The sequence below is a fragment of the Mastomys coucha genome, unplaced genomic scaffold, assembly GCF_008632895.1.
Source record: "Mastomys coucha isolate ucsf_1 unplaced genomic scaffold, UCSF_Mcou_1 pScaffold23, whole genome shotgun sequence".
NCBI lineage: Eukaryota > Metazoa > Chordata > Mammalia > Rodentia > Muridae > Mastomys > Mastomys coucha.
This window is the reverse complement of record NW_022196906.1, coordinates 9898704-9922568: the sequence shown is the minus strand read 5'-3', so window position 1 is coordinate 9922568 and position 23865 is coordinate 9898704. Positions and strand designations below refer to the sequence as shown.

The window sequence follows — 23865 nt, the reverse complement described above, 5'->3', positions numbered from 1 at the left end:
AACACAAGGATGAACTTTTAAAGATCATGCCTCCTGGTCTGAGGCAGCTAATTCATGACTGCAAAACAACTGACCTGTGACTAACTAGGAAATTCATGGGTATATTCCCCCTGAGGGATAGGGATTTGCACAGAAACACTGAAAGGGTGAGCATGAACAAATCCCATGATTAAAGGGGAAATATAGCCCATTGTGGTGGAAAGGCATGGGGACAGGAGTATGGGCCTGGTCATGATGTTCACAGTCAGAAAGCAGAGATGCTCCACTAGGATTCTGTATGGAATCAAGAAAATGTTCCTCCTTTTCCATTCAGTCTAGGGCCCCAACTCAAAGGGTTGATGCGATGGATATTCAAGATGTGTCTTTCTACAGTTAAACCTCTCTAGAAATGCTCTCGTAGTCCTCAGAGCAGGGACTCCGCATCCAGTCCCATTGACAATGAAGCAGAACCATCAGTAGTGGCATTACTTACTGCACTGTAAAGAGGTCATGAAATGAACCCTGCCAGTTAACCCGGGTTGTCATCATTATCTCAAACGCTTATGAACATCAGGCAGAACAGATGTCAGGCTCTGAGAGGTGCAAAGAGCAAAGAAATTCAAGTGCCCTTGCTAGTGTTACCTTTTTGGTCCCATGGATCATCTCTTCCACCAGGTATTTATCATGGGCAAGGGTCTCAGAACACCATCAGGCAGAGACTCTGAGCATCAACCTTTTGTCTTTCTCTTGTCTTTGTTTTGTTTCTTTCCTATGAAGCTGATAGCAGAAGATGTGGATAGCAAGCCTAATGGACAGATTCGTTTTTCCATCGTGGGTGGAGATCGGGACAATGAATTTGCTGTTGATCCCATCTTGGGACTTGTGAAAGTTAAGAAGAAACTGGACCGGGAGAGGGTGAGTAAATTTAGGTCACCCCTCACCATCCACATCTACACTATCACTGACCTCATGGGCACAAGCTCCAGGTGAGTATTAAAGAAATACATGTAGATATTTGGGTTGGACTCATTAAAGAATTTTCTACTGATAATAGCTTTTGGCAGATGCTGGAGATCTTAAGGGAAAAGACCAATATGTACCTTTCTGCATAGTTTGAATTTTAGTCCTTCATTAGTGAAAGAAAGGAAAACACCTTCAATGGGATGTGTGCCCTGGTTTTATTGGCAACTTCAGCCCAAAAGGAACTTGTCAGGAAAGATCCCCCTGAAGGTACCCTAGGAAAAGATTGATCCAGAAAATTCCTTTGACTGGGATTGAGTTAATTTCTAAATACTGTCATTCTTCACCAAAACATATGTTTTCAAAGATAAATTAAATATAGAAATGAAATGTATAGCAATAACACTCAAAGGATTGAATCTTCTAGGTAATAGAGCCCACTCACACCAGGACTATCCAAATAAGCAGTATAGGTCAGTGGTGACAACTGTATTGAACAAAGGCTCAGGCAGAGCCTTGAAAGCAGAAGCTTGCCCCCTCAGGGAAGAGCTGGAAATGCTGGACTGCATGTGTTGGTTGGCACAACTAGCTTGAGTGTGATATTGTATCCTAGTGGGCAGAGGCTGGGCAACTCTAAAGACCCTGAAATATATAGGTCTACCTCCAACAGAGAATGGTCCAGCCCCAAGTGCTGATGGTGCACAGGTCTACAGAATAAGGGTGAAGGTGACTCCAGGTTATCTGAGCATGTGCAAAAGAAAGGAGGCACTGCTGTTTCTTATTGCCACCTTTATGCCTTGGCAGGTGTCAGGATATTCCCTGCTCATCCAGGCAGTAGATAGTGGCATTCCTGCATTGTCCTCAACGACAACTGTCAACATTGATATTTCTGATGTGAATGACAACAGTCCCGTGTTTACACCTGCCAACTACACTGCTGTGATCCAGGTAAGCAAATCTTGCCTGCCAGGTACTACCTGTGTGGCTCAACCTCCTCCATCTGCTCTGGCTTGTTGAGTTGGGTATTCTCTACAAACTAACTCAGAGTAGGAGATTCTAGCTGGAGTCTACAGTTGACAGTTTCTGAGGCTGAGAAGATCAAGATCAAGGCTTTCACAGATCTTGGATCTGGCAGGTGCTCTCTTTCTGCTTATAATGGCAACATAATGCTAGATGTGTTGCCACTCGGCAGAAAAGACAAACATGCTCCTTCAGGATTTTCTATGAGGACACTTAACGGTACCTCAAGAGTCTATCTCTTAGTACCGTTGTATTAGGACCTACTTATCAGTCTGTGGGTAATTAGTGTTTAATACCAACTTGTCTATTCCTAAGGAATGTGTGAAAGCAATCTGTCTTTCCACCACAATTGTTGAAAACAGTTATTGAATACTGTTTCTTCTAAGTATTAGATGCTCTATGTAAACTGCCTGTTCCCATCGGTATGTGTCATGGATGGTTGACTGGCAGAGATTCACCAACTCCTATGTACATGCATACCACACAACTGAAAGAGCCATGGATCTGTGAGCTTAACTAGACATCTCAAGATCATGCAGCTGGCACATGGTCAGGGTTTGAACCTGACTCTATCATGTAGATGTACAATATGAATAATCTTTCTACAGTAACAGGCTATCTTTAAGAAACCTTGTATTCTTCTGACAGAGGAGAAAGATCAATATGAACCATACCATAGACTTCAGGATAGAGCTCCTTAAACATTCACCTTCCATAGACAATGTTTAGGACTTTAAACCCACCTGCCCTTAGAGTTGGGCTGCAGGATAGAGTAACTTACAGCTGGTGTTCTACTTTCAGTGAAAGTGACCTATTTCTCCAGTACTTTATTATTCAGAAGTTAGCTTGTGACCAAAGTACCTGAGTTTCCTCTGCCAGTGGCTGGAGGCTGTGTAGGAAGAATAAAGAACCAGACTGAGTGTGGAAGGCTTGGAGACACAGCAAATGATCTCCATGCCTTACAGCTACATAGGAATTCTGGAAAAGTACAGTAGCTCTCAGGTACTGCCAGGGGCTTTGTGAAGGAGCAAAATGAGAGTGTTTAAGTCTCTAGAGAGCCCTTTGCGGTAAGATGGAAGAACTTGACTGTGGCTGCCTATGAGTAGCCTCCTTCACCCCACTGACGCTGAACTCTCTGGGAATGAGCCTGAGATGTTCCTGACTATGCACAGCCACTGTCTGCTCATCACTGGCCCCTTTGTCAATGCAGGCTTCTTCCTTGCCGGAGAAAATGTAGGTTTCCTCTCCTCTGCTGCTGCCAGCAGCCATGCGTGAGATTGCTCTCTTGCCTTGATTCCCTGCACCTCCTCCCCTTTCTCTTAGATCTCTGCAGTTGTGGTCTCAACATTCGGTTTTATGGCAGGCTTCCATCAGCTGGACAGACTGTTTGCAGGTGCCGAAGTCAGCACTGAGAGCACATGGTCAGGACCCCCCACCCCCTGCAGGCTGGGCTTGTCTGGAATTTCACAGCCTTCCTTCTTAGACAGTGACCCCAAGGACACATATTCACTCACTGTTTCAGTTTTTTTTTCCTGTGGAGGAAATGGCCCTAGAGAATGAGCAAACAAATCAATAAATCTTCTGTTTTGTGCGGTGCTGAGTATGTTGTCTGTGTAAAGTAGTAAATCTTCACTGGATGACATGGTCCCACAGTGGGCTCCAAAGGGAGGCGGTGCCTGGAGCTTGATAACCAAGCAGGCATGTGCCTGAATTAGAAACCTCTGGGAATCTCTCCTAGTCCTTTCCTGAGACTTCCTGCTCTTTCATACCCACAACAATGGGCTTGCCCTAACACCTGCTTATCTTTTTTCTCTGTTTTTTTTTTCCTTTTTTCAATTTTAAATTTTTATTATTTAATTTTTGAGACAGGGTCTCACTATGTACGTCTGACTTACCTACAACTCATTCTTTATTTGAGGTTGGACTCAAACTCATGACAATCCTCCTGCCTCTGCCTCCCAAGTGCTAGAATCATAATGTGAGCCAGCCACCATGCTCGGCTATACAAAGTTATCATAAGCTAATTCAGCATATGAACCTTGCTTGTCACCCAGCACCACGTATCATGGTCCTCATCTCTGGAATATGTTTCATTTCTATACCATAACAAATCCTGAAGCTGGTCATTGACAAGCCAAATAAAAACTCTGGCATCAGTTCAAACTATTCTAAGGCTAAACTATTGCACAGAGGATAGAGAAAACCAATATTAAGCCTACTTACAAAAAACTTCATCTGAAGCTTTCAAAGTGAAGAAGATAAACTTTGACCCAAAAAATAGGTACAACTATTTTCATGTTCCTGTTTTGAGCCATGTTTCAAAAATGGCTGCTAAAATTGATTCTCTCCCTCCTCATTTTCATAAATGTGCTGTCTATTTTCTTTCCTCTAGAGGACCATGACACAACTGTGTTGTGAGGTGGATTATAAAAGCCCATTTAGTTTTATATATTGACTAGAAGGTTGCTTACATGCACCCCTCTTCCAAATGTCTGATGTGGCATTGTTTTATAGTTTTTGGTCTCCATTTACCCACATTTTAACTAGTATGAAGACGCATGTTCCCATCCTAGCAGGGTGATGCTTTCTGGCCCTGGGTGGATTTCCACCTTCATCACAAAGGCCCAAGGAGTGTTGCTCATAGATCCCTGCTCAGTGCTCAGTAGCTCAGTGCTGAAAGTGACAGACAGGTGGGACCTGGTTGTGTCTTTGGACCTAGGAACCCGATCAGCCAATACCCGATGTTATCATCTAAGGAGAATACAGTCTTCTGACACAGCAGTGAGGAGGCTGCTAGAGATGGGAAAGAGGATGCTTGCGACTCCAGCCTGTTTTCAGTAGACATATTAAATACCAGGGTGGGGATTCCTTCTGCCAAATGCCTGGAGTTCTAGCTTGGTGCTCCTCGTCTGTAATGATTTTTTTTTAATGTGATGAGAGGTATAATTTTAACTTCCTTTTTATAACACTCCTTTATACAGGAAAATAAGCCAGTGGGTACCAGCATCTTACAGCTTGTGGTGACAGACAGAGACTCGTTTCACAATGGGCCTCCCTTTTCCTTCTCTATTTTGTCGGGAAACGAAGACGAGGAGTTCATGCTGGACTCCTATGGGATCCTTCGGTCAGCAGTGGTCTTCCGACACATGGAGTCCCCAGAATACCTACTATGCATCCAGGTACAGCTTTGCTGTCTGTCCACACCAGGTGCTGTTTTCTTCCATGTCTGCCCTTCTGCCTGTTAGTTGGGTTTTCCTTTGTTTGCTAAGTCAACATAGTTCATGATAGTGAAGGAATGTTCCTCTTCCAATCCCAAGTTCAGTTTCTTAACAATAAAGACAGCTTCTGTGTACGAAATGCATGTGAAACTGAGCAGGAAAGAAGAGTGATCACTACTCAGCATGAGTGCTTCAGGAGGTTGTTCCTGGGGATGGACAGTTGGGAGATCTCAGTGTGTTCTCTAGTTATTCCCCGGGTTCTAACTGACTCTTACCATGCTTCTGGTATGCTAACTAGTGTCTGCCCCTCTCCACTGAGGGAGGATGTCAATCACTGTCATAAAAAACTTAGCAAAGTCATGGCCTCTGCTAGATATGCCTTCCCCAGATGACACTGGCTTTCCAGTATTCCAATCCTTCAAGTTCAAGTTCAATGGCCTGTGTGACAAAAAAAAAAAAAAAAAAAACAGCACAAGGAGACAAAAATGACAGGTATGCAAGGGTCACAAAAAGGAGCTGTCACTGATCAAAATCATGGAATTTCTGAGACTTTGCCTATAGCAAGATTTAGATTTCAGCCATAAAACTGAATGATGTTTCAATCCACTGTCACCTACAGAAAGCTGCCTAACCATTTTGAAGGGTGGATTATGGTAGTTCAGTAATTCTGGATACTCACATTGAATTAATTGTCATCTTTTTAGATAAACAAAAGCTTGTTCTCTTTCATTCCCAGACAAATTAGAAAATACTGGCTCTGAGGACATCTGTGACCTCTCCAGTTGAGACCCTTTGTCCAAATATTTAAATAATGTAATATCACAGGACATAAACTCCAGGTACAAGGGAAATTTTCAGTGTCCTCTTAGAGCCCTAGCAGAGATTTCTGCACACCCTATCCATCCTTTAGAGAGTAGGCATCACACTTTCCACAGTAAGCCTTTGGCTTTCCTCATAGGAAACACCCACCATCACTGGCAAAGTCATTGTCCTGCCAACTTCTTTCCAGTCATTTATGCCTTTCTGATACTTTTCTGGCCTGTGGCATTGTGGTGGGCAACCTTTGGCAGACCTGTGAAACTCAAACTCATCAATGTCCTTTGAGGTATCCACAGTTTGACTTCAAGTTCAACCTAATTTGCCAAACTCTCTTCCAATTTTAGGAGTCTCCATTTCAGGATCTCTAGACTCATATAGCCAAACACTGCAGGTATTGATGCTAATGATGCAAATAGCAGCAACCATATGCATAGCTATGTGCCAAGTATTTCTATGGGTTATACCTCTGCTACGTGCTTTCTAATATCTCTTGCTGATATTATTGTTATACTCATGCTAAGGGTGAAAAGCTTAGAAAAATCATGTAACTTACTCAAAACCACAAACAAATTGTGTACAAAGCTCAGATGCAAAAAGAAGCCTCTGTGCTGGTCCAGGGCTTGGCTTTCCACTGCTGTCTGTGCTTGAAAACACAGGTCCTATGCTCTCTCTATCTGGGACTGCAGGGTCACTGGATCCCTGTGGATCTGGACCATAAGGACCTGACTTTATTCTGGAACATGGCACTACTGACTCCATCACCAGGCATGATGGGTGTTCATTAAAGTCCTGTTCTCATGGTGACTAATTCATCAGTTCCTCTATTAAGAGAGAAGGGGGGTTTTCAAGCTGCCTATTTCCCTTCTGCTGTGTCATCTTTTGTACTCTAAAACTTACTATGATGTAATTTTCATTTAACTAATGGCACTTCTTTTATATGCCAAAAGGTATCACCTGGTCCAAGCACAAGGAAAGAAAACAAAAGATTCTTTCTGGGAGTGGGAACATAACTTATGAGATAGTTTCCTCTGTTTTCTGTCCAAAATGAAAACAAGGCAAGCCTGATGTGGACACGCTGGATCTTATAGCACTCATGCCAGTGGTCTGTGACTCAGCCCCTCTGTCTTTATTGTGTTAACACATTTTATTGCCTATAATACCTTACCCTGACGGAAGGTAATAAACCACTCCTCTACTTAAATGCCCATTCTCAACATGTTTCAGAATAGTGACAAAGGGATGAAGTTAGCCCTGGTAGAAGGAAAAGATATTTTAATTACTATTCTTAACTCCTTGTGTTGTCCTCTTCTTGTTGTCCCTAGGCAAAAGACTCAGGAAAACCACAGCAAGTTTCTCACACCTACATCCGTGTCCGGGTCATTGAGGAAAGCACCCACAAACCCACAGCCATCCCTCTGGAAATTTTCATTGTCACCATGGAGGATGATTTTCCTGGTGGCGTCATTGGGAAGATCCATGCCACAGATCAGGACATGTATGACGTGCTCACGTTTGCCCTGAAATCAGAGCAGAAGAGCTTGTTCAAAGTGAATAGTCATGATGGAAAAATCATTGCTCTGGGAGGGCTGGACAGTGGAAAGTATGTCTTGAATGTGTCTGTGAGTGACGGCCGCTTTCAAGTGCCCATCGATGTCGTTGTGCACGTGGAGCAACTGGTGCATGAGATGCTGCAAAACACTGTCACAATCCGCTTTGAGAATGTATCCCCCGAGGACTTTGTGGGTCTGCACATGCATGGGTTCCGGCGCATTCTGCGGAATGCGGTCCTCACCCAGAAGCAGGACAGCCTGCGCATCATCAGCATCCAGCCGGTGGTGGGCACCAACCATCTGGACATGCTGTTTGCTGTGGAAATGCATAACAGCGAGTTCTACAAGCCAGCCTACCTGATCCAGAAGCTGTCCAATGCCAGGAGACACTTGGAGAATGTCATGCATATAGCAGCCATCCTGGAAAAGAACTGCTCGGGGCTGGACTGTCAGGAGCAGCACTGCGAGCAGGGTTTGTCTCTGGATTCCCATGCGCTCATGACCTACAGCACAGCTCGCATCAGCTTCGTGTGTCCACGTTTCTATAGGAACGTGCGCTGCACCTGTAATGGTGGGTTCACCTAAATGGATCTCTTTCTACATTTGGTTATTTTTACCATGGCTTCTACAGTCTAGTTGACAAAAGCACCCAGATAAGGTCAGAGTTTGAGGGTGCAGGCTGTCCTTGTAGGGGAGTCATAGCCGTGAGAAGTCGATGCATTTGGTTTTATATGTACCTGGAGTCATAAAGCACAAAGTGAGGAATTCTGGTGCCCCACTTTTTCTCTTTATTTTATTCAGTCCAGGGCCCCAGACCATGGGGTGATGCTGCACACATTCACAGTGGGTCTTCTCTAATCATTGAAACCTTTTCAGAAATACTTGTGTAGATACACTCACAGACAGGTATTTACATAATGGTTCTAGATCTAATAGAGCTGACAGTAAAGATTAATCCTTACACCTTCCAACTCTGAAATGCCACTTTTGCATTTAATCACTCGTTCTACTAAATAGTAATTCTCACATGCCTGATATCCAGGATGGATTCTGGGGGTGTAGAAGAAGCAGGAAGTATGACCAGTTGGCCACCACAGTTATGAAACTTTCCCATCAGTATCACTGTGCACGTGGAGCATTTGGTGCATGAAACACTGCAAACCACTGTCACCACCTGCTTTGATCTAACTACTGGAGTATAAACCCTTGCAGCGGGCTCAGCGAGAGAGGCATCACGTAGGCTGAGATAAACTCAGGTAGGGATCAGAGAAGGACTTGCCTGAGGATAAAGGATAAGCTTAAAGGATAAGAGAGGAACCCGTCCCAATGAGAATGAAAGTGCTTCCTTCTCTGGTAGGAAGTGGCAGCCATGACAAATGAGACCAGAGAGGCCTATGTACAACTGAAGCCATTAGCTAGGATGAAGAATTAGAAATGACCTTGGGGTAGCAGGAGCCATCAACTGATTAGAGGGAAAAAGGTTATGGGGTAGGTGATATCCTCTACAAAGGGTACAGAGTCAGCAGGCTACAGCCCGCTAGTGGGAAATGAGTTAGGAAGCTGTAGCAGAGGGTTACAGCAGCACCATTTGCCTCCATGAAAAGCAGGCTAGTCAAGGGGCAGGCTGACCTCAGAGCTGCAGAGACTAAGCTTCCTACTTGTCACTGAACCTTGACCTTGGCTGGTCAAAGGTCATTGCTGTACAGTCACAGGCCCCCAGTAATCAGTGAGAGGAATTGCTCTGTCTCTTTCCCTCTTTTCTCTCTTTGACTTAGGAGCCATAAATTTACAGCCCTTCTCTAAGAAAAGCGTACTGGAGTTACTCTATCCAATGTAAACTTGGTCCACAGAGACTGTGGCCAGAAGGGAAGCCATTTATAAACCATCCCTGTGGGTAGCTGAGAACAGGCAGCAACTCTGGCCTCCTCTCTTGAGACATGATTTTGGTTGCAGTTTAAAAATATGTGCTCATCAAAGGGAGGACCTAGGGACCTCAACCCCCTTCAGGAGGCACTTCGACTGCCTCAGAGCTTCCTAGAATGGGTGTTTGCCCTCTGGTACCAGTGACTTTGGTTTGCATTTTCACCAAGTGGATGCAGAGAGGGCCAGACTGTGACATATGCACTATAGTTGCAAAATAATTCAGCACAAGCATGATAGGTGAACTGCATTTCTGGCAGATGCCACCATGAACAATTTATGAATGCCAGCTGTCCAGGCCTTGTCTAGATGTCCTTTGCAGACAAACTGATTTATACACCAAAGCTGTGCTGGAGAATCCATGTAGTGATTCACAGCAGGGTTCAGGAGGAGTTCAGAATAGGACAGGGCAAACTCTGCAGGGGAATCTACAGAAGCACATCAATCTTGTACTCTGAGAACTCAGAGAAAATAGAAATATTTTGAGGCAGCAATGTTCTAGACAGTGAGGATTCAAATGAAAAGCACACAGCCTCTTCCAGAGCCAACGATGCTGAGGCTGCACTTACAAGCATCTACCTGCTGTAAGAAGCTCAAGAAGAGAAGACAAGTGCCCCTCCCACAGCCAAGGAAAGGCTTTTGTGATGTGAGGGCTTTTCAGATAAGGATGTGAGTTGAAGATGTGAATGAGCTGGCTTAGCAGTGTCTCTACTGCAAAGACATGGAGGGTTTTTTAGTCATTTACTTGTTTGATTCTTATTATTTCAGTGCAAAGCTTTGATCTGTGGCTTGTATATTATTCTGGTATTCTAAAGGCAGTGTTTCAAGATGATGTTCCTACACAGAATTTCTATGTTCCCCTTAAATTCTACTCTCAGTAAACCTAGAATGCTATTATTTCTGTGACTTGGCCCCTTGGTAGGCAAGAGGAAGCCTTCCCAGTATGTATTAAACCTTGCTCTAGTGAAACTAGGCATGGTAAGGAAAGTCCTCAATTTAAGTCATCCTGAAAATGAATCTGAAGGCAAAGTTCTAAAATGCAGTAGTAAATAGAGCTGAAAATATTATCCGGCCCATCCTCATCTTCAGCATACAATGCAAGGATAACCTCATGTGTCCTGCCTAAGGCCAGAGTGATACTCCTCACTGGTCTGGTCAAAGTTCAGGAACTGTATCCTCAAGGTCTGTGTGTCAAAGGCTTGGCTTTCAGTTGATAGAATTTTTTTAAAATGTGTGTGAAATATATATATTTTGTACATGTGTTGATATATGTGTATGGGTATGTGTGTGTATGTGCACGCATATGGAAAACAGATGCCAGGTATCTTTCTCAATCTCTCTGCACTTTATATATTAAGGCATGATCTCAATATACATCATAGACACATTCATATATATACATAGTCATATGTATGTATATATGTATGTATGAATATATACGCATATATAGAAGTAGATATGGATATAGATATAGATATTGCCAATTTAACTAATCTACTACTCTGTTGGCAAGCTTGTTTCTGGCGTTCCATGTCAGTGCATTCCATGCTGTGGAATTTTTTTCGTAGGTTTGAGGATCTGAACTCAGGCCCTCATGTTTACATGGGAAGCACTTTATCCTTAGCCCCACTGATGTGCTTTAGAGAGGGGAATAGGCCAGGTGCACTCTAGAATCATCTGTGGATTAGCCCATTGATAATGCATGGTTGAATAGTCTGTTAGAAGGTAGCTCTAATGGATGATATGGTCCGTGTGGCACACCTTTGAAGAAAGTACCTCTCTTCAAGTCTTTTCTATGTCTCTCTGCCTCCTGGTTGCTGTGGAGAGAGCAGCCCTGCTCCACTGCTGTCTTTCACCATGATGTTCTGCCTTACCTCAGGCAGTAGAGACAACTGACAGTGAATCAAAGGCTTTGAAATCAGGAGCCAGAGCCAAAGATTTCAGTTAGAGCTTGATTTACTCACATACACACACACACACAAAGTAATGCATCATTTTGGTAATAGCAAGGACACTCCTTTTATGTAAATCCTAATCAAGAATCCTCAATTAATCCCATTTCCTGGTCTTCTAGGAATGGTTTGCCAGAATAGTGTGATTCCAGGAAGACAGATCTCTCACAGTTTGGAACTAACTTGCTACAAGTGCCAAGCCTTATACTCAGGCATGGAAAAAACGCTTGGGTCACATGACTTTATCAACATTTGTATCTCTATTGCTGACAGGCAGAAGACCAAACATGGAGGAATGTCACAAGTAAAAGAAGAATAAATTCTCCTTCAGCCTCCAGGGACAAGCTATTGTCCCTCTCAGTTCTTCCAACATTTCCTTTTAAGTAAGAATAAAGGAATGTAATATGTTAGCAGGAGCTAATTTTTAAGGCATCTTTTCATTTATTAGAAATCAAGGATACTGGATTTGACAGACATTCCTCCCCCCAACCACACACACACACACACACACACACACACACACACACACACACACACACACACAGAGAGAGAGAGAGAGAGGGAGAGAGAGAGAGAGAGAGAGAGAGAGAGAGAGAGAGAGAGAGAGAGAGAGGCTCACTCACACACTAGTGTGACTGTTCTTCTGTTTATCCTGGGAGGCTGACAGATTCATTAAATGATCTTTCCCACCACTTGGTGGAATAATTAGCGTGGTAAATGAATGTAGTGATCATTTGGGGCTATATAGTGATGTTTATACAGAGTTGGCCCCAGTACCCCGCCCCCTCCCAACTTCCAGCTCATCTTTTTCTCATGCAGATTTTTTGGGTCCAATTATCATCATTAGCATCTTGAACCAAAGTGCTGAGTTGTGCTAACAAGTGAAACCCAATGTGAATCTCACTGCCAAATAAGCTCATTAAATCCCAGGCACCACGAAAGAGCTTCTTTTAACAGAATTAGAGAGATGCAGAGTTCTGATGTCCTGAGATGACTCCCCATGAACTCTGAGTAGTCAATGAACACTGTCACGCCCAGTCAGGAAGTCTGACAGCAAGCTTAATGGGGAGTGATAGATGTCACAGACCTCTCATGAGTAAGCAAAGGGAAGGGACGGCAAAACAACTCAGGGGACTATACTGATTATCCTCAGTTTAAATTTTTCATTAGCTGCTCAAAAAATATGAAATAGAAATATATCCAAAAGGACATACTTGTCTAGAATAGGCTCCCAAGGTAACCATCAGCATTTAAAGCCAGTGTGTTTACAGAAGCCATGGCAGCAGCAGCTGCCTAGTTTGTCATATTTACTCAAATAAGAAACAGAGGATGGAACTAGAGGACTCAGTTAAACAAACAGGACGTTTCCATGAGTAACACTCCTGCTAGACAGATGACAGGGACAGTAGCCATTCCCTCCACCAGCAAGGGAGGACACTCCCAGCCCTGGAGAGAGGCACTGAAGGTGGTGCTGTCAGCTGTGGTGGAAATGGGCCCCCTGAGGAGTTCCCTCGCCTCATTTCCATTCAGATACCCGTATAATGAATTCAGGAAGAGCAATTGTAAGTGTAGGGGTGGGGTTTCTGGAGAAGGATTTAACTTAGATCTTAAGCTCAAGGATTAGTTGAGAGTAACACAAGGAGAAAATTTTGGACCGAGCACAGCATTCCCAAAAAAGGAGCTAGAGAAAGGACCCAAGGAGCTGAAGGGTCTGCAGCCCCAAACGAGGAACAAAAAGATGAACTAACCAGTACCCTAAGAGCTCCCAGAAACCAAACCACCAACCAAAGAGTACACAAGGTGGGACTCATGGCTCCAGCTGCATATTTAGCAGAAGATGGCCTAGTCGGTCATCAATGGGAGGAGAGGCCCTTGGTCCTTGGAAGACTCTATGCCCCAGTGTAGGGGAATGCCAGGGCCAGGAAGCAGGAGAGGGTGGGTTGGTGAGCAGGAGGAGGGGGAAGAGGAATAGGATTTTTTTTTTCAGAGGGGAAACCAGGAAAGGGAGAACATTTGAAATGTAAATAAAGAAAATATCTAATAAAAAAAAAAGAAGAAGAAAGTGAGACCCAAAAGCTTAGGTGTAGCCTTCACAAAGGACAGTCATTTTTTATTATCTTTCTTATAGTCATAAACATGATTTGAGTTTTTAAAGTTAGTATAGTTCAAAGACTGCTTAAGGAATTAAAAAGATCACAGGGTGGTTCTTGAGGTTTATCTGACAGGATTGCAGTTGATTAGATATAAAACTCTAGATCCAAAAATTCAGGAAGTTGGGCTGTTCTCACACACCATAAGCAAAGTCAATCTGCTTGTTTGGGAGACCCTTAGTAAATATGGAGAAGAGGGCACAGCCCTCTGGAGGTCATAGGTACTCAGGTCTTAAGCTAAGTTTATTATTTTAATATTCTTAAAAGAAATATTGTCTCTATACAGGCAGTCTTTACAGTGACTATTGCTTGTACTAGAAGTTTTGATTACTACCTGGCAAGAGGCTTTAACCAGACTCTGGACTGAAAGGTTTCTTTTTCATCCAAGGCTCTTTTCAATCTCCTGTCTTTCCGTCCTGCCTCACTGGGACCTGAGTGGGTCTGGCAGGATGCCTGGAGTTAGGCAGGTGGCCATGGGGGAGGGTTCCAAATGAAGAGTGAGAGCCAAGGTCTGGAAATGAAGAAATGTACAGTTCACCCACAGATCGCAACGGGGATGGACAAAGAATTAATATTTGTTGGTCCATGACCAGCTTCCAACTCTATTTTACACTATTAGAATTGCATTGAACACTCTCTGTGACCCTATAAAGGAGTTATCATCAGCTTTCCTCAGAACTTGAAGAATCCAAACCTTGGAAACCTCAGTTGACAGACTCACAGCTGCAGAGCTCATAAGTGGCTGAACCAAGATTCATATGTGATCATCTTACTGGAAGTGTTTGTTAGCTACAGTACCTTTTAACTCTGTGCAACTGTGGAAGGAACTTGGAGGCCACCCAGCCCAGCCTCCTGCCCAACACAGACATCCTGTCTGCTTGATCCCTGGTATGGAAATTCAGCTAAGATTTAAGAACAAGCGCAGCATCTCTCCAGATGATTATATGCCACTCCACCAAAGTCCATCTTCTTACATTGACCAGCTTTGGCCTTTATACACACAAAGCCTGGCTGGCTCATTCCTTTTCTGCAGTCTGCCTCGAATGGCTAAGGAGAACAATTATGATTCCTCAGGTTCTCTTTTCTCAGCCAAACACCAGCACTCTTTCTTCCTTGATATAAACAATTGCACCCTACCAAGACCAAGAAAGTGCATAATTGGGACACAGAGGAGCTATAAAGGAGGACAGTATCAGTTTTTGTTGGAGGAATTCAAAGAAGAAGAAAAACACATTGAAAGCAATGAAGTTTGTAATGTTGGGATTTTGCCAATAAGAAATGCATGTTGAGCAAAGAAAGCAGTGAAGAGAAAAGCTGCAGCTTTGGGCTGGGTGTGAAGATGTGTGATAGATAGACAAAGGCTTTATCCCATGAAACCCAAAACAGCATCATGATGTCAAGAGGGCAGCAGAGGTTGGCTGGGCAGGATGGGGAGGAATGAGAACAGTTCTTAGAGCAGACACTATAGGACAGGGAGGGAGAGCCTGTTGGGAGATGGCTGTGGTGATGCATTCTTAAAGTTTAATAAAATAAGATGAGGGATCCTGAGGTAGTCTAACACATAAAACTTGGCTTTGAGATTTTCTTTTATGTAGACAAAAATTAGAATTGAGTTTGTTCTCTGGCTTGAGTTTGTTGATAATTGTCTGAGGACATTCTATCCATGCAAGATGGCTCCAGAGAGGATGTCTTAAATAGAACCAAGCTTGGCCATTGGTGAAATAATACACAAAAGATGGCTAAGCCCAGTGTTCTAGTGCCTGGACATGTCTCTGCTTCTGGGAGAGCCACATGGACTGCCTCAAATCTGGATTCTCTAGGGTACATATCCCATATCTGTTGCAGGCCCTGAATCAAGAAGGTTTCTCACTGACTTACACAGCATTTACCCAGACACAGCATCTCAGCAAAGCATGTGGGCTTTGGATCAGGGGACTTAGCATTAGTTATTGGATTCTTCAGCATAATGAGGCAGTGACATAAATCAAGAAATGGACTCAGCTCAAAGTGGCAGCTTAATAATCACAGCTAGATGCTGATGTATTAGCCACTGGTGCAGACATAATCCCAAGGGGTGTGGGAATACTGCAGCAATGAAGAGAGTCATAAATATGGAAGTAAGACCTTCCAAAAGTCTCCAGGGAACCACCCTTTGCCCCACCAGAAGTACAGAGGCTTCAGCTCAGGTCGCTTTTCTGTTGTCAGTACCGTAGAAAGCAACCAGAAATTGCCACCTGAAGACCTTCAGCAAGTGGGAAAGTTGCAAAGAACAGACAGACACATCCTCTGTGCATTTCTCCAGAGTATAAAGAACAGCCACAACAGGAGTGGGGAAGATATGGCTACACCTTAAGAGGTAGAGGTAGTGGAGGAGGAGAAGGAAGTGGAGGAAGAAGTGCTGGAGGAAGACCACAGATATGTCTGAGGTGGAAAAGGCAGGGGACTGTACCTGAGGTAGGAAACGTTAAGAGACTGTGCAAGACATAGAGAAGATACAGTGTGCCTGAGCACACCTGGTAAAGGCTGTATTTGATATGGAGAATGTGAGGGAGCTGTGCCTGAAGTAGACAAGGTGAGGGGGCGTACCTGAGGTGGAGAAAGTGAGGAATCATGCCTGAGACCTTGAAGGAGAGGGGCCTAAGGTGAGGGCAGTAAGGAGAGGGGACCTAAGGTGGAGGTGATGGATTGGGAGTGAAGTGGAAAAGTTCCAGGAGGACTCTACCTGAAGTGAAAAAAAAAATTGGCTTTGGAGCAGAGTTGGAGGTAAGGGACTGTACACAGGTTCAAGAAGACAGGAGCCTTACCTGTAGTAGACAAGGCAGGAGGCTCTACTTGGAGTGGGGACAGAAGCATAGACACAGCTGTGTGAGTCCTGTGAGCCTGAAGAATAAAAGGCTCCAGGCCTTATTTTACACCTCCAATACACATGGCACTTCATATCATCTCTCAGCTTCCAAATCTGACTCAAATCAGGCAGCAGGTAGAAAGATCAGGTCCCTGCCATCTTGACAGACTGTGTGAGCCTCACCAGTTTTACAACCTAGTTCAGAGCTTTCCTTACAACTATGTCCTCAGGCACTGGCCCACTCACTTATTACAACACTGTGAAGAATCTTTGTCCTGAGTCTCTGAAAGGCGGTCATGATCCAGAAAAGCTAAGCACCATGTTCAAGGCCACAGAGTAAATATATTAAATAACTAGCCAGGTCTGTAGCTTGTCAATAGGATCTGAACACTTTCCTATTACACTTCCTCAGGGGACCTGGAAACAGGGAATGGAGCTTATTCCTCTGCTTCATGTTGTCACGGAGGCTACTAATGCCTGGTCTTGCACTGGCACATGACAAATGGACTCATTTGGTTTGATAGAAAGGGAGACCCTCATGCTCCCTCCACACTGATGAATGCCTGGAGATGAAGAGCTTGCAGGTCTACAGGCCTCCCCTCCCTGAGCTGTCACAGAGCACAGCGCAAGTTCATTAAACCCAGATTATTTAATGATAGTTAATAAGATAAACTTCCTCCCAGAAGCCAACAGGAGTTGACACTGTCATCTCTTAACTGGTACTCAGGAGCTGATGAGGCACTTTCTACCACCAGAGAGTGGGTCTTTAAGGCTCTTAACAATAATAGGTGTGCACAGTTGCCTGAGATAGAATCATATAAACATGAGATTTCTAAAATCAGGTTAACCCCTCAGCACCCACACAAGGCAATACTGATTCTATGTACCTAGAAAACTTTAGACCTCTGTTGAAAAGAGCATTTATCCCTAAAGTATTCCCAGGGCCCCAGACCTGGGTCCATCAGAGGCCCAGGAGCATATGGCTTAATACAGGATCAACATCTGAAGCCATGCCCTTCAGACAATATTTGCTTCAGAAAGGAACCAATCTCTATGATACTTTATAGAGAGCAGAGAATCCCTATATTAGATATGGAGACTCACCTGTCTGGAGGAAGCTGGTTCTCAATGATTTTATGTATTTACTTGGAATAAACTTATCAACCAAAGATATGTACAAAATGCAGACTGACCTGAAGGCTCAGGTTTGCTGTTGTAGTTCTGTCAGCTGCAGGAGAGTGAGCCTGTGAGCTGAGCTCCCTGACAGGCAGCTGGATGAACTATTTATTTATGGCTAAGCAGATCCCAGGCTGGAATGAAAGCAGAAGACTCCTGCAGCTATCTAAAGCAGCCAGAGTCACATCCCTTATCCATAAATGCCCCCTTCACAATAGAGAGGTTATTAAAAACAAGAGAAAGGAAGAACTGATCAAAGTCACAAGCAGAGAGAATGAAAGTACATGTACATTATTATATACTGAATATTGTTATTCACTTCATAACTCACTTGTAATATTTATATTGCTGTTTTTCATACACACTAATGCTACATTTGCTCTAGTGGGGACTGGATTAAAAAATCATTAATTGGTAACTGTGGCTTAATTATGTACATTTCTGTATATTGTGACACAAAGCCACAAGAAAAATAAGAGATGTGGGCTTGAGCTCCAACTGCTGGTTAAGTGAATTTGTGCTTTAACTCAAGGTTAGAGATTCAACATATCAAGCGACAAGTTCTATGCTAATTATGGTGATGAGTGTGGTCACAAAAGGCCAGACATGGATAAAATGCAGAAATCCCTCAGTGCTGAATTGTCTCAGAAACAGAGTGATTAACTTTCATTAGATAAATGCAAAAATGTTTAGTTTTATTTGATAAATATTATCACAATTTCTATGGAAATAAATATCATTACTGTTACACATCTACACTTACCTAACCCTCCTTTCTTCTTTGAAATGGTGGCTTTTAAATTAAGGTTTTGAGAATGTAGGATTTCTTAGCACTGTAGCAGTTACATAAAACCAGAACAGGCAATGAATAACATCTATAGTGGTATGTCAAAGATGCAGTGACATATGGAGATGGGATCCCTAGGCATACTGAAATAGAAAAATAAAAAGTAATGTCAATCAAGAACAACAGATTTCTGCACATAAACCATTACATGTGGGTCCTCTTGGAAGTTACTGCTACCTGTAAGGGTCTAGCCAGGTAAGCCAGAAACTATGTCATGATAAGAAGCTTTGTGGTACGTGCTCATTGCTGCTTCCATGTAGTTTTTGCTTAGTTAGCTTCAGGTGTTTGTGCTTTTCAGCATAACCTAACTATTGTTCAACATTAAGAAATACCCTGGAAGAGTGTAGGCCATCACTACCTGAGTCAAAGGTGCCGAGGTGCTCACAATATGGCAGAGCCAGCTGCTGTGAGCGTAAGTTGGCTGTGAACAAAAGTTTAGTCATGTACAAAGCTACACCATCATCATGGTTGGCTCATTCCTATTACTCTAAGGATCTCCCCGTTTCAATCTAGAGTTAGAACATTCTCTTCCTAATGAATAGGTCTAACATTCTCCCAGGACACAGAGCATCCCTTTTATGGGACATCCCTTGCTCTCACATACCTATCAACACAGTGACCTGATATGTAATGTGTACGTGTTTCATGTCTATGGATATCATTTTGTGTCATCTTTGGAGGCCCTTGCTTATTATCTCACTGGTCTCAGTTACTTTATCAAATTAATATTTTTTAATTCAACAAGTTATTGTTTGTTGAATGAATATGCCTAAAGTTATTTTAAAACTGTTCACCAGAGCTCCTTGAAGTGGCTTATGAGATGGTCAAATATCAGGTAACATTCTACCAATACTGAAAAATATATGGAAAGCATAGAGGTTTAGAGTGCACTAGATCTCAGGATGTGTTTTGGGAGGTTGGATCTTGTGGTATCACTAGTACAGCTTGTTCTAAATATTCAGTTTAAAATTCCTTCACCTCCAAGGCTGAGAGCTGGATCAATGTCGAGTGACTTTTGCAAATCGACTGTTGTAACAGCAAAGTGAGATTTATGAATCCTGAGTTTCCTAGTACTGGCAAGATGGCTGCTCTTCTAGATTACAGTTCAAAAAATGTTTGTAGGTAGTTAGCTCCACACTCCTGTTTTCCCTCAAACAAAGAGATGACTGTCGTGGGACAGTCCTTAATGACCAGGAAAGGCATCATAGAGAAGAGTGGGATCAAGGACAGCTCCTGCCAAGTGAAGTCTGCTACGCTCCTCATTCAAAGAGAAGGAGCACTCCAGTAAAAACACTAGCCCACTTAGAAAAATGCCATTTCATTTGAGGCTTAATTTTAGTTGATCCACTTTTCCAAGAGTCCTTTGCCACTTAAACTCTTGCCCAGTTGAAAAGGTCCTAAATACATTTGAAATACCCCAGAGCCCTTGACAAGCATACTGCTTTCAATGAGGTCATACCTGTCTTCATGCTGGTGCTGACCTAATTCACCTGAGTCCTAGTCTGCTTTAATCTTCTTCCAGGGATTTCCCTCCTAAGGGATTAAACTTTCATCTAAGCTTGAATCAAGCAAGTGAAATGGACTCCTGACTCAGCCAAGGATAAATCTGCTTTTTTTTTTCTTAAGTAGCTGGCAGGGACTCCTCATAGTTAATCAATAAAATCCCATGTGGCAGAAAGGATTAGGAAACAAAATGGGTTGTGCTTTCATAATTTAGAATTAGACTTACATTTAGGAATATATACTCACTTCCTCTTTACCTGCCCTTCCACATCCCTTGTTCCTCCCCTCCTCCTCTCCCTGAAATCAACAGCTAACATCTCTTACATTCTGCCCTCAAGTTTTTCAGAGTAGTAATAGTCTGCAGAAAATAGATATAACCACAGTGCTTATAAAGACCATTAGGATGTCAGGAACCTTCTTTAATACTGCCTGACAGAGTCTTGAAGTGATGATCTTTCTTCAGCTAAAAGAAAGCTTTCGTATATTTTGGCCTAATAGGATAAGCTTTGGATTTTTCTTTGCTCTTATCCTCCTCAGCCTGGCATTGAAATGTTGACAGGATACAGAGAGCTGTGATTGGCACTGACACCTAGTGATGAAAATCCAATGCCCATGCTTCTGGGTGCCCATTTGTAGCCACTTGAGATCACATATAGTCCAGGCCTTGATAATTTCTTATGATCCATAAAACTGGTGGTGAATCTCTTTATGTCTTGATCATGTTTCTTCTGCCCTTGCCACAGGAGGAGTGTGCCCCGGGTCCAACGATCCTTGTGTGGAGAAACCATGTCCAGAGGACATGCAATGTGTGGGTTATGAGGCCAGCAGGAGGCCATATCTTTGCCAGTGTCCACCAGGGAAACTTGGAGAGTGCTCAGGTATGGAGTGGTGTGGACAGGACAGGGTTGGGGCTCCCACTTCTCAGTGAATTTTCCTTGAGTGATTGTCTCTGACTAGACTTTTCTGGAAGACACATTTATTTTTATACAACACTTAACTTCAGAATGGAGCATGACCAATGCTCACCTTCATGTTTAGTTGGGGCATCCCATAGCTAGTCCATGCTAAGGAGACATGAACACAGGACTCCTTATGTAAAGTGGAGACCATCTCATGGGTCCTCAGTCATGTCACATGGTTGATGAGAGTGTGAAGTTATGGAACACTGAGTGCTGCTGAATGGACAGATCAGACCCCTCCCTGGGAGTCAGAAAGCTTCAAGAACTGTAGCCAAAAAGGGAAATAAAAACTCAAGTCAAAAAAAAAATGTAGATCTAAGCCATCCTCATCAACTTTCCACAGAATAAGACTAGCTTTGAACACCAAGTAAGGCAACTCTTCCCTGGGAAGCTCTAACTAATGCTATGTTGCTGAAACTGAGCTGTTCGTCTCTGCATCTTAAAGAAAAAAATCACTATTTACATCATTTTCATCCAAATAACCTTCTTGTGGTCTTCATCTAATTTTAACATTTTTACTTAGTTCTTTCACTTTATCTTACCTTTTTACTCTAAAAGTGTCTTCTTCCATTTTCCCAGTAATGAAAATCCCAGTGCCCATGCTTCTGGGTGCCCCCTTTGTAGCCACTTGAAATCGCATATACCTCAGTAGGATCTTCTTCTGTGATAAGGTGTATTTAACATCTAGGCACATTGATACCAATTTGGAATCCGGGAGATAGTTACTATCTCTTGTAAGGCTAACCCAGCATCACAGCAGTGGGTGATGATATGTGGTGAAAGAGATGATAATTGTGAACCGACAGTGGCAACGTGAGTTATCATGCCTAATATGGAGAGCACTTTGCTTCCTGTGAGGTTCAAGTCAAGCTTTGTGAGGCGTCCTATTATAAAAATAGGAACCAAACTCCATCACGGTTGATGTCCAGTATAAACCTGACCATGAAATGAAGGGAAAACCCAGAAGCTTGAGCAAGTCACTATGGTGACCCTACCCCAGCACACATGCCATGCACACAGCATCCCTTTCTGCCAATTTCTAAATGGAGAATGTTCTATTGCTGGTGACAATCACCCATCTGCTGTATTTTAATTCTCTCTGCTTTTCACTCTACAAAGCTATTGATCTGTTTGCTGCAATGTAATATTGACAAAAATGCTAAGAAATAAAAAAAGATGGTTAATTTTGAAGCAGGCAAATTTAGAATCTGGTGAGGTGGATTGGGCTAGAGTCTAGGAAGGGTTAACTCCTCTTTGAGAAACCCAAAGCCATACTATCTGCTGTGACTTATTTTCCTCTGAAAATCCCTTTTCTCCTAACTTTCCAGCTTAAGACTATCCTTTTTAGAGAAGAGAGAGGGAGAGAATGGCAGAGTCCAAGACAAAAAGACACAGAGGGACAGAAACAGAGACAGAGACACAGAAAGAGACACAGACACAAATATAGAGAGAAGAGAGTCTAAGAATGGAAGCCTCATAGGTAACGATTGACAATTGGTATTGTGACAGCTCAGAGCTTCCTTCCTTAGTAGTATTTTTGTTATTTTTACATGTTTTTTAAAAGATGTATTTATTTATTCTATTTATGTGAGTACACTGTAGCTGTACAGATGGTTGTGAGCCATCATGTGGGTTTTGGGAATTGAACTTAGGACCTTTGGAGAGCAGTCAGTCTTTGGAGAGCTCTTACCTGCTGAGCCATCTCACCAGCCCTGGGGCTTCCTTCCTTAAGACCTGACACCAGTTGACTGGTTGGTATTAGCATGCCTGGAGAATGAACACAAGTATTCATGACTTGACTGAGTTTTCCTTGTCAAATTATTATTCTTTTTAATTTTTTTTACTATGAGAGATTGACTTAGGACCCCATGAAAGGCAAACACTCCACCATTTAGCTATAGCTTTCCTTTGCTTTTTCAGTTTGAGAATAAGCCATCCAGGTTGACAGTGAACTAACTCTATAATCTTGGAAGACCTTGACTTGAGAGCCTCCTGCAGCAGCCTCTTGCTACTGGGATTACTGGCATGTTGCTGGCAGTTGCTGGAATTACTGGCATGTACCACCTGACCCAGTGAAGCTCTAACGTATCTAAGGGACAGCAGTGCTCCAGAAGAAATCAAAGGATATCTTTTAATAATAATAAATTTGGAAAGAGGCAGTTAAGAATCTAATGATGGGGCTGGAGAGATGGCTCAGCGGCTAAGAGCACTGACTGCTCTTCCAGAGGTCCTGAGTTCGATTCCCAGCAACCACATGGTGGCTTATAACCCTTTGTAATGGGATCTGGTGCCCTCTTCTGGTGTGTCCGAAGACTGCTACGATATACTCATACAAAAGTAAAATAAATAAATAAATCTTTAAAAAAAAAAGAATCTAATGATACTAAGAAAATCCACATTATGGAATTTACCAAGTTTCTCTGAATATGAGACAAGCGGGATTTTCTGGTTGCTAACTAGTTAATATTTAAGGATGCAAAATTGTAAACTGACAAGATCCCTGGGCTCCATCCTTAACTGCTGTGGTCTGCAATCACCTTTCCTGATATGCGGGTGGCTTCGTGGGTCCCCGATCATTTCTGGTTTTTAAAAGAACATTTGTGCTATTGGAATGATCTTTTCAGGGCACACTTCTCTTAGCTTTGCTGGGAACAGTTACATCAAGTATCGGCTTTCTGAAAATAGCAAAGAAGAGGACTTCAAGCTAGCTCTGCGCCTGAGAACCCTGCAAAGCAATGGAATTATAATGTACACTCGGGCCAACCCCTGCATGATTCTGAAGGTTTGTAAAATGGACTGCTTTCTTCTGCAGCTTGGCTTTTCTCATTATTTGCCATTGTTGTTGAGAAAGTCTTATGTTGAAGCCTAGGGCAACTTCAAACTCAAAACTACCCTGCATCTCAGTGCTGAGGTTATGGGCATGAGCCACCACACCCTGCTCACAAGCATTTCTTTTTTTTTTTTTTT

At 42.9% G+C, this 23865-nt stretch overlaps 1 protein-coding gene across 11 annotated transcripts in view; it reads left to right on the top strand.

The window, feature by feature from the left end:
* Positions 1 to 23865, top strand: part of Fat3 (FAT atypical cadherin 3) — a 591431-nt gene that overhangs the window by 533489 nt on the left and 34077 nt on the right. For 9 of the 11 annotated variants that reach the window (XM_031346174.1, XM_031346182.1, XM_031346176.1 and 6 more), the window contains 6 exons: positions 757 to 894; positions 1744 to 1887; positions 4941 to 5138; positions 7319 to 8117; positions 20683 to 20817; positions 23523 to 23680. In XM_031346174.1, the coding sequence (XP_031202034.1) occupies positions 757 to 894; positions 1744 to 1887; positions 4941 to 5138; positions 7319 to 8117; positions 20683 to 20817; positions 23523 to 23680 (1572 nt within the window). Of the gene's footprint in view, positions 1 to 756; positions 895 to 1743; positions 1888 to 4940; positions 5139 to 7318; positions 8118 to 11691; positions 11835 to 20682; positions 20818 to 22818; positions 23052 to 23522; positions 23681 to 23865 lie in introns of those variants that run through there. The other 2 variants (XM_031346183.1, XM_031346184.1) reach the window with 2 other exon arrangements.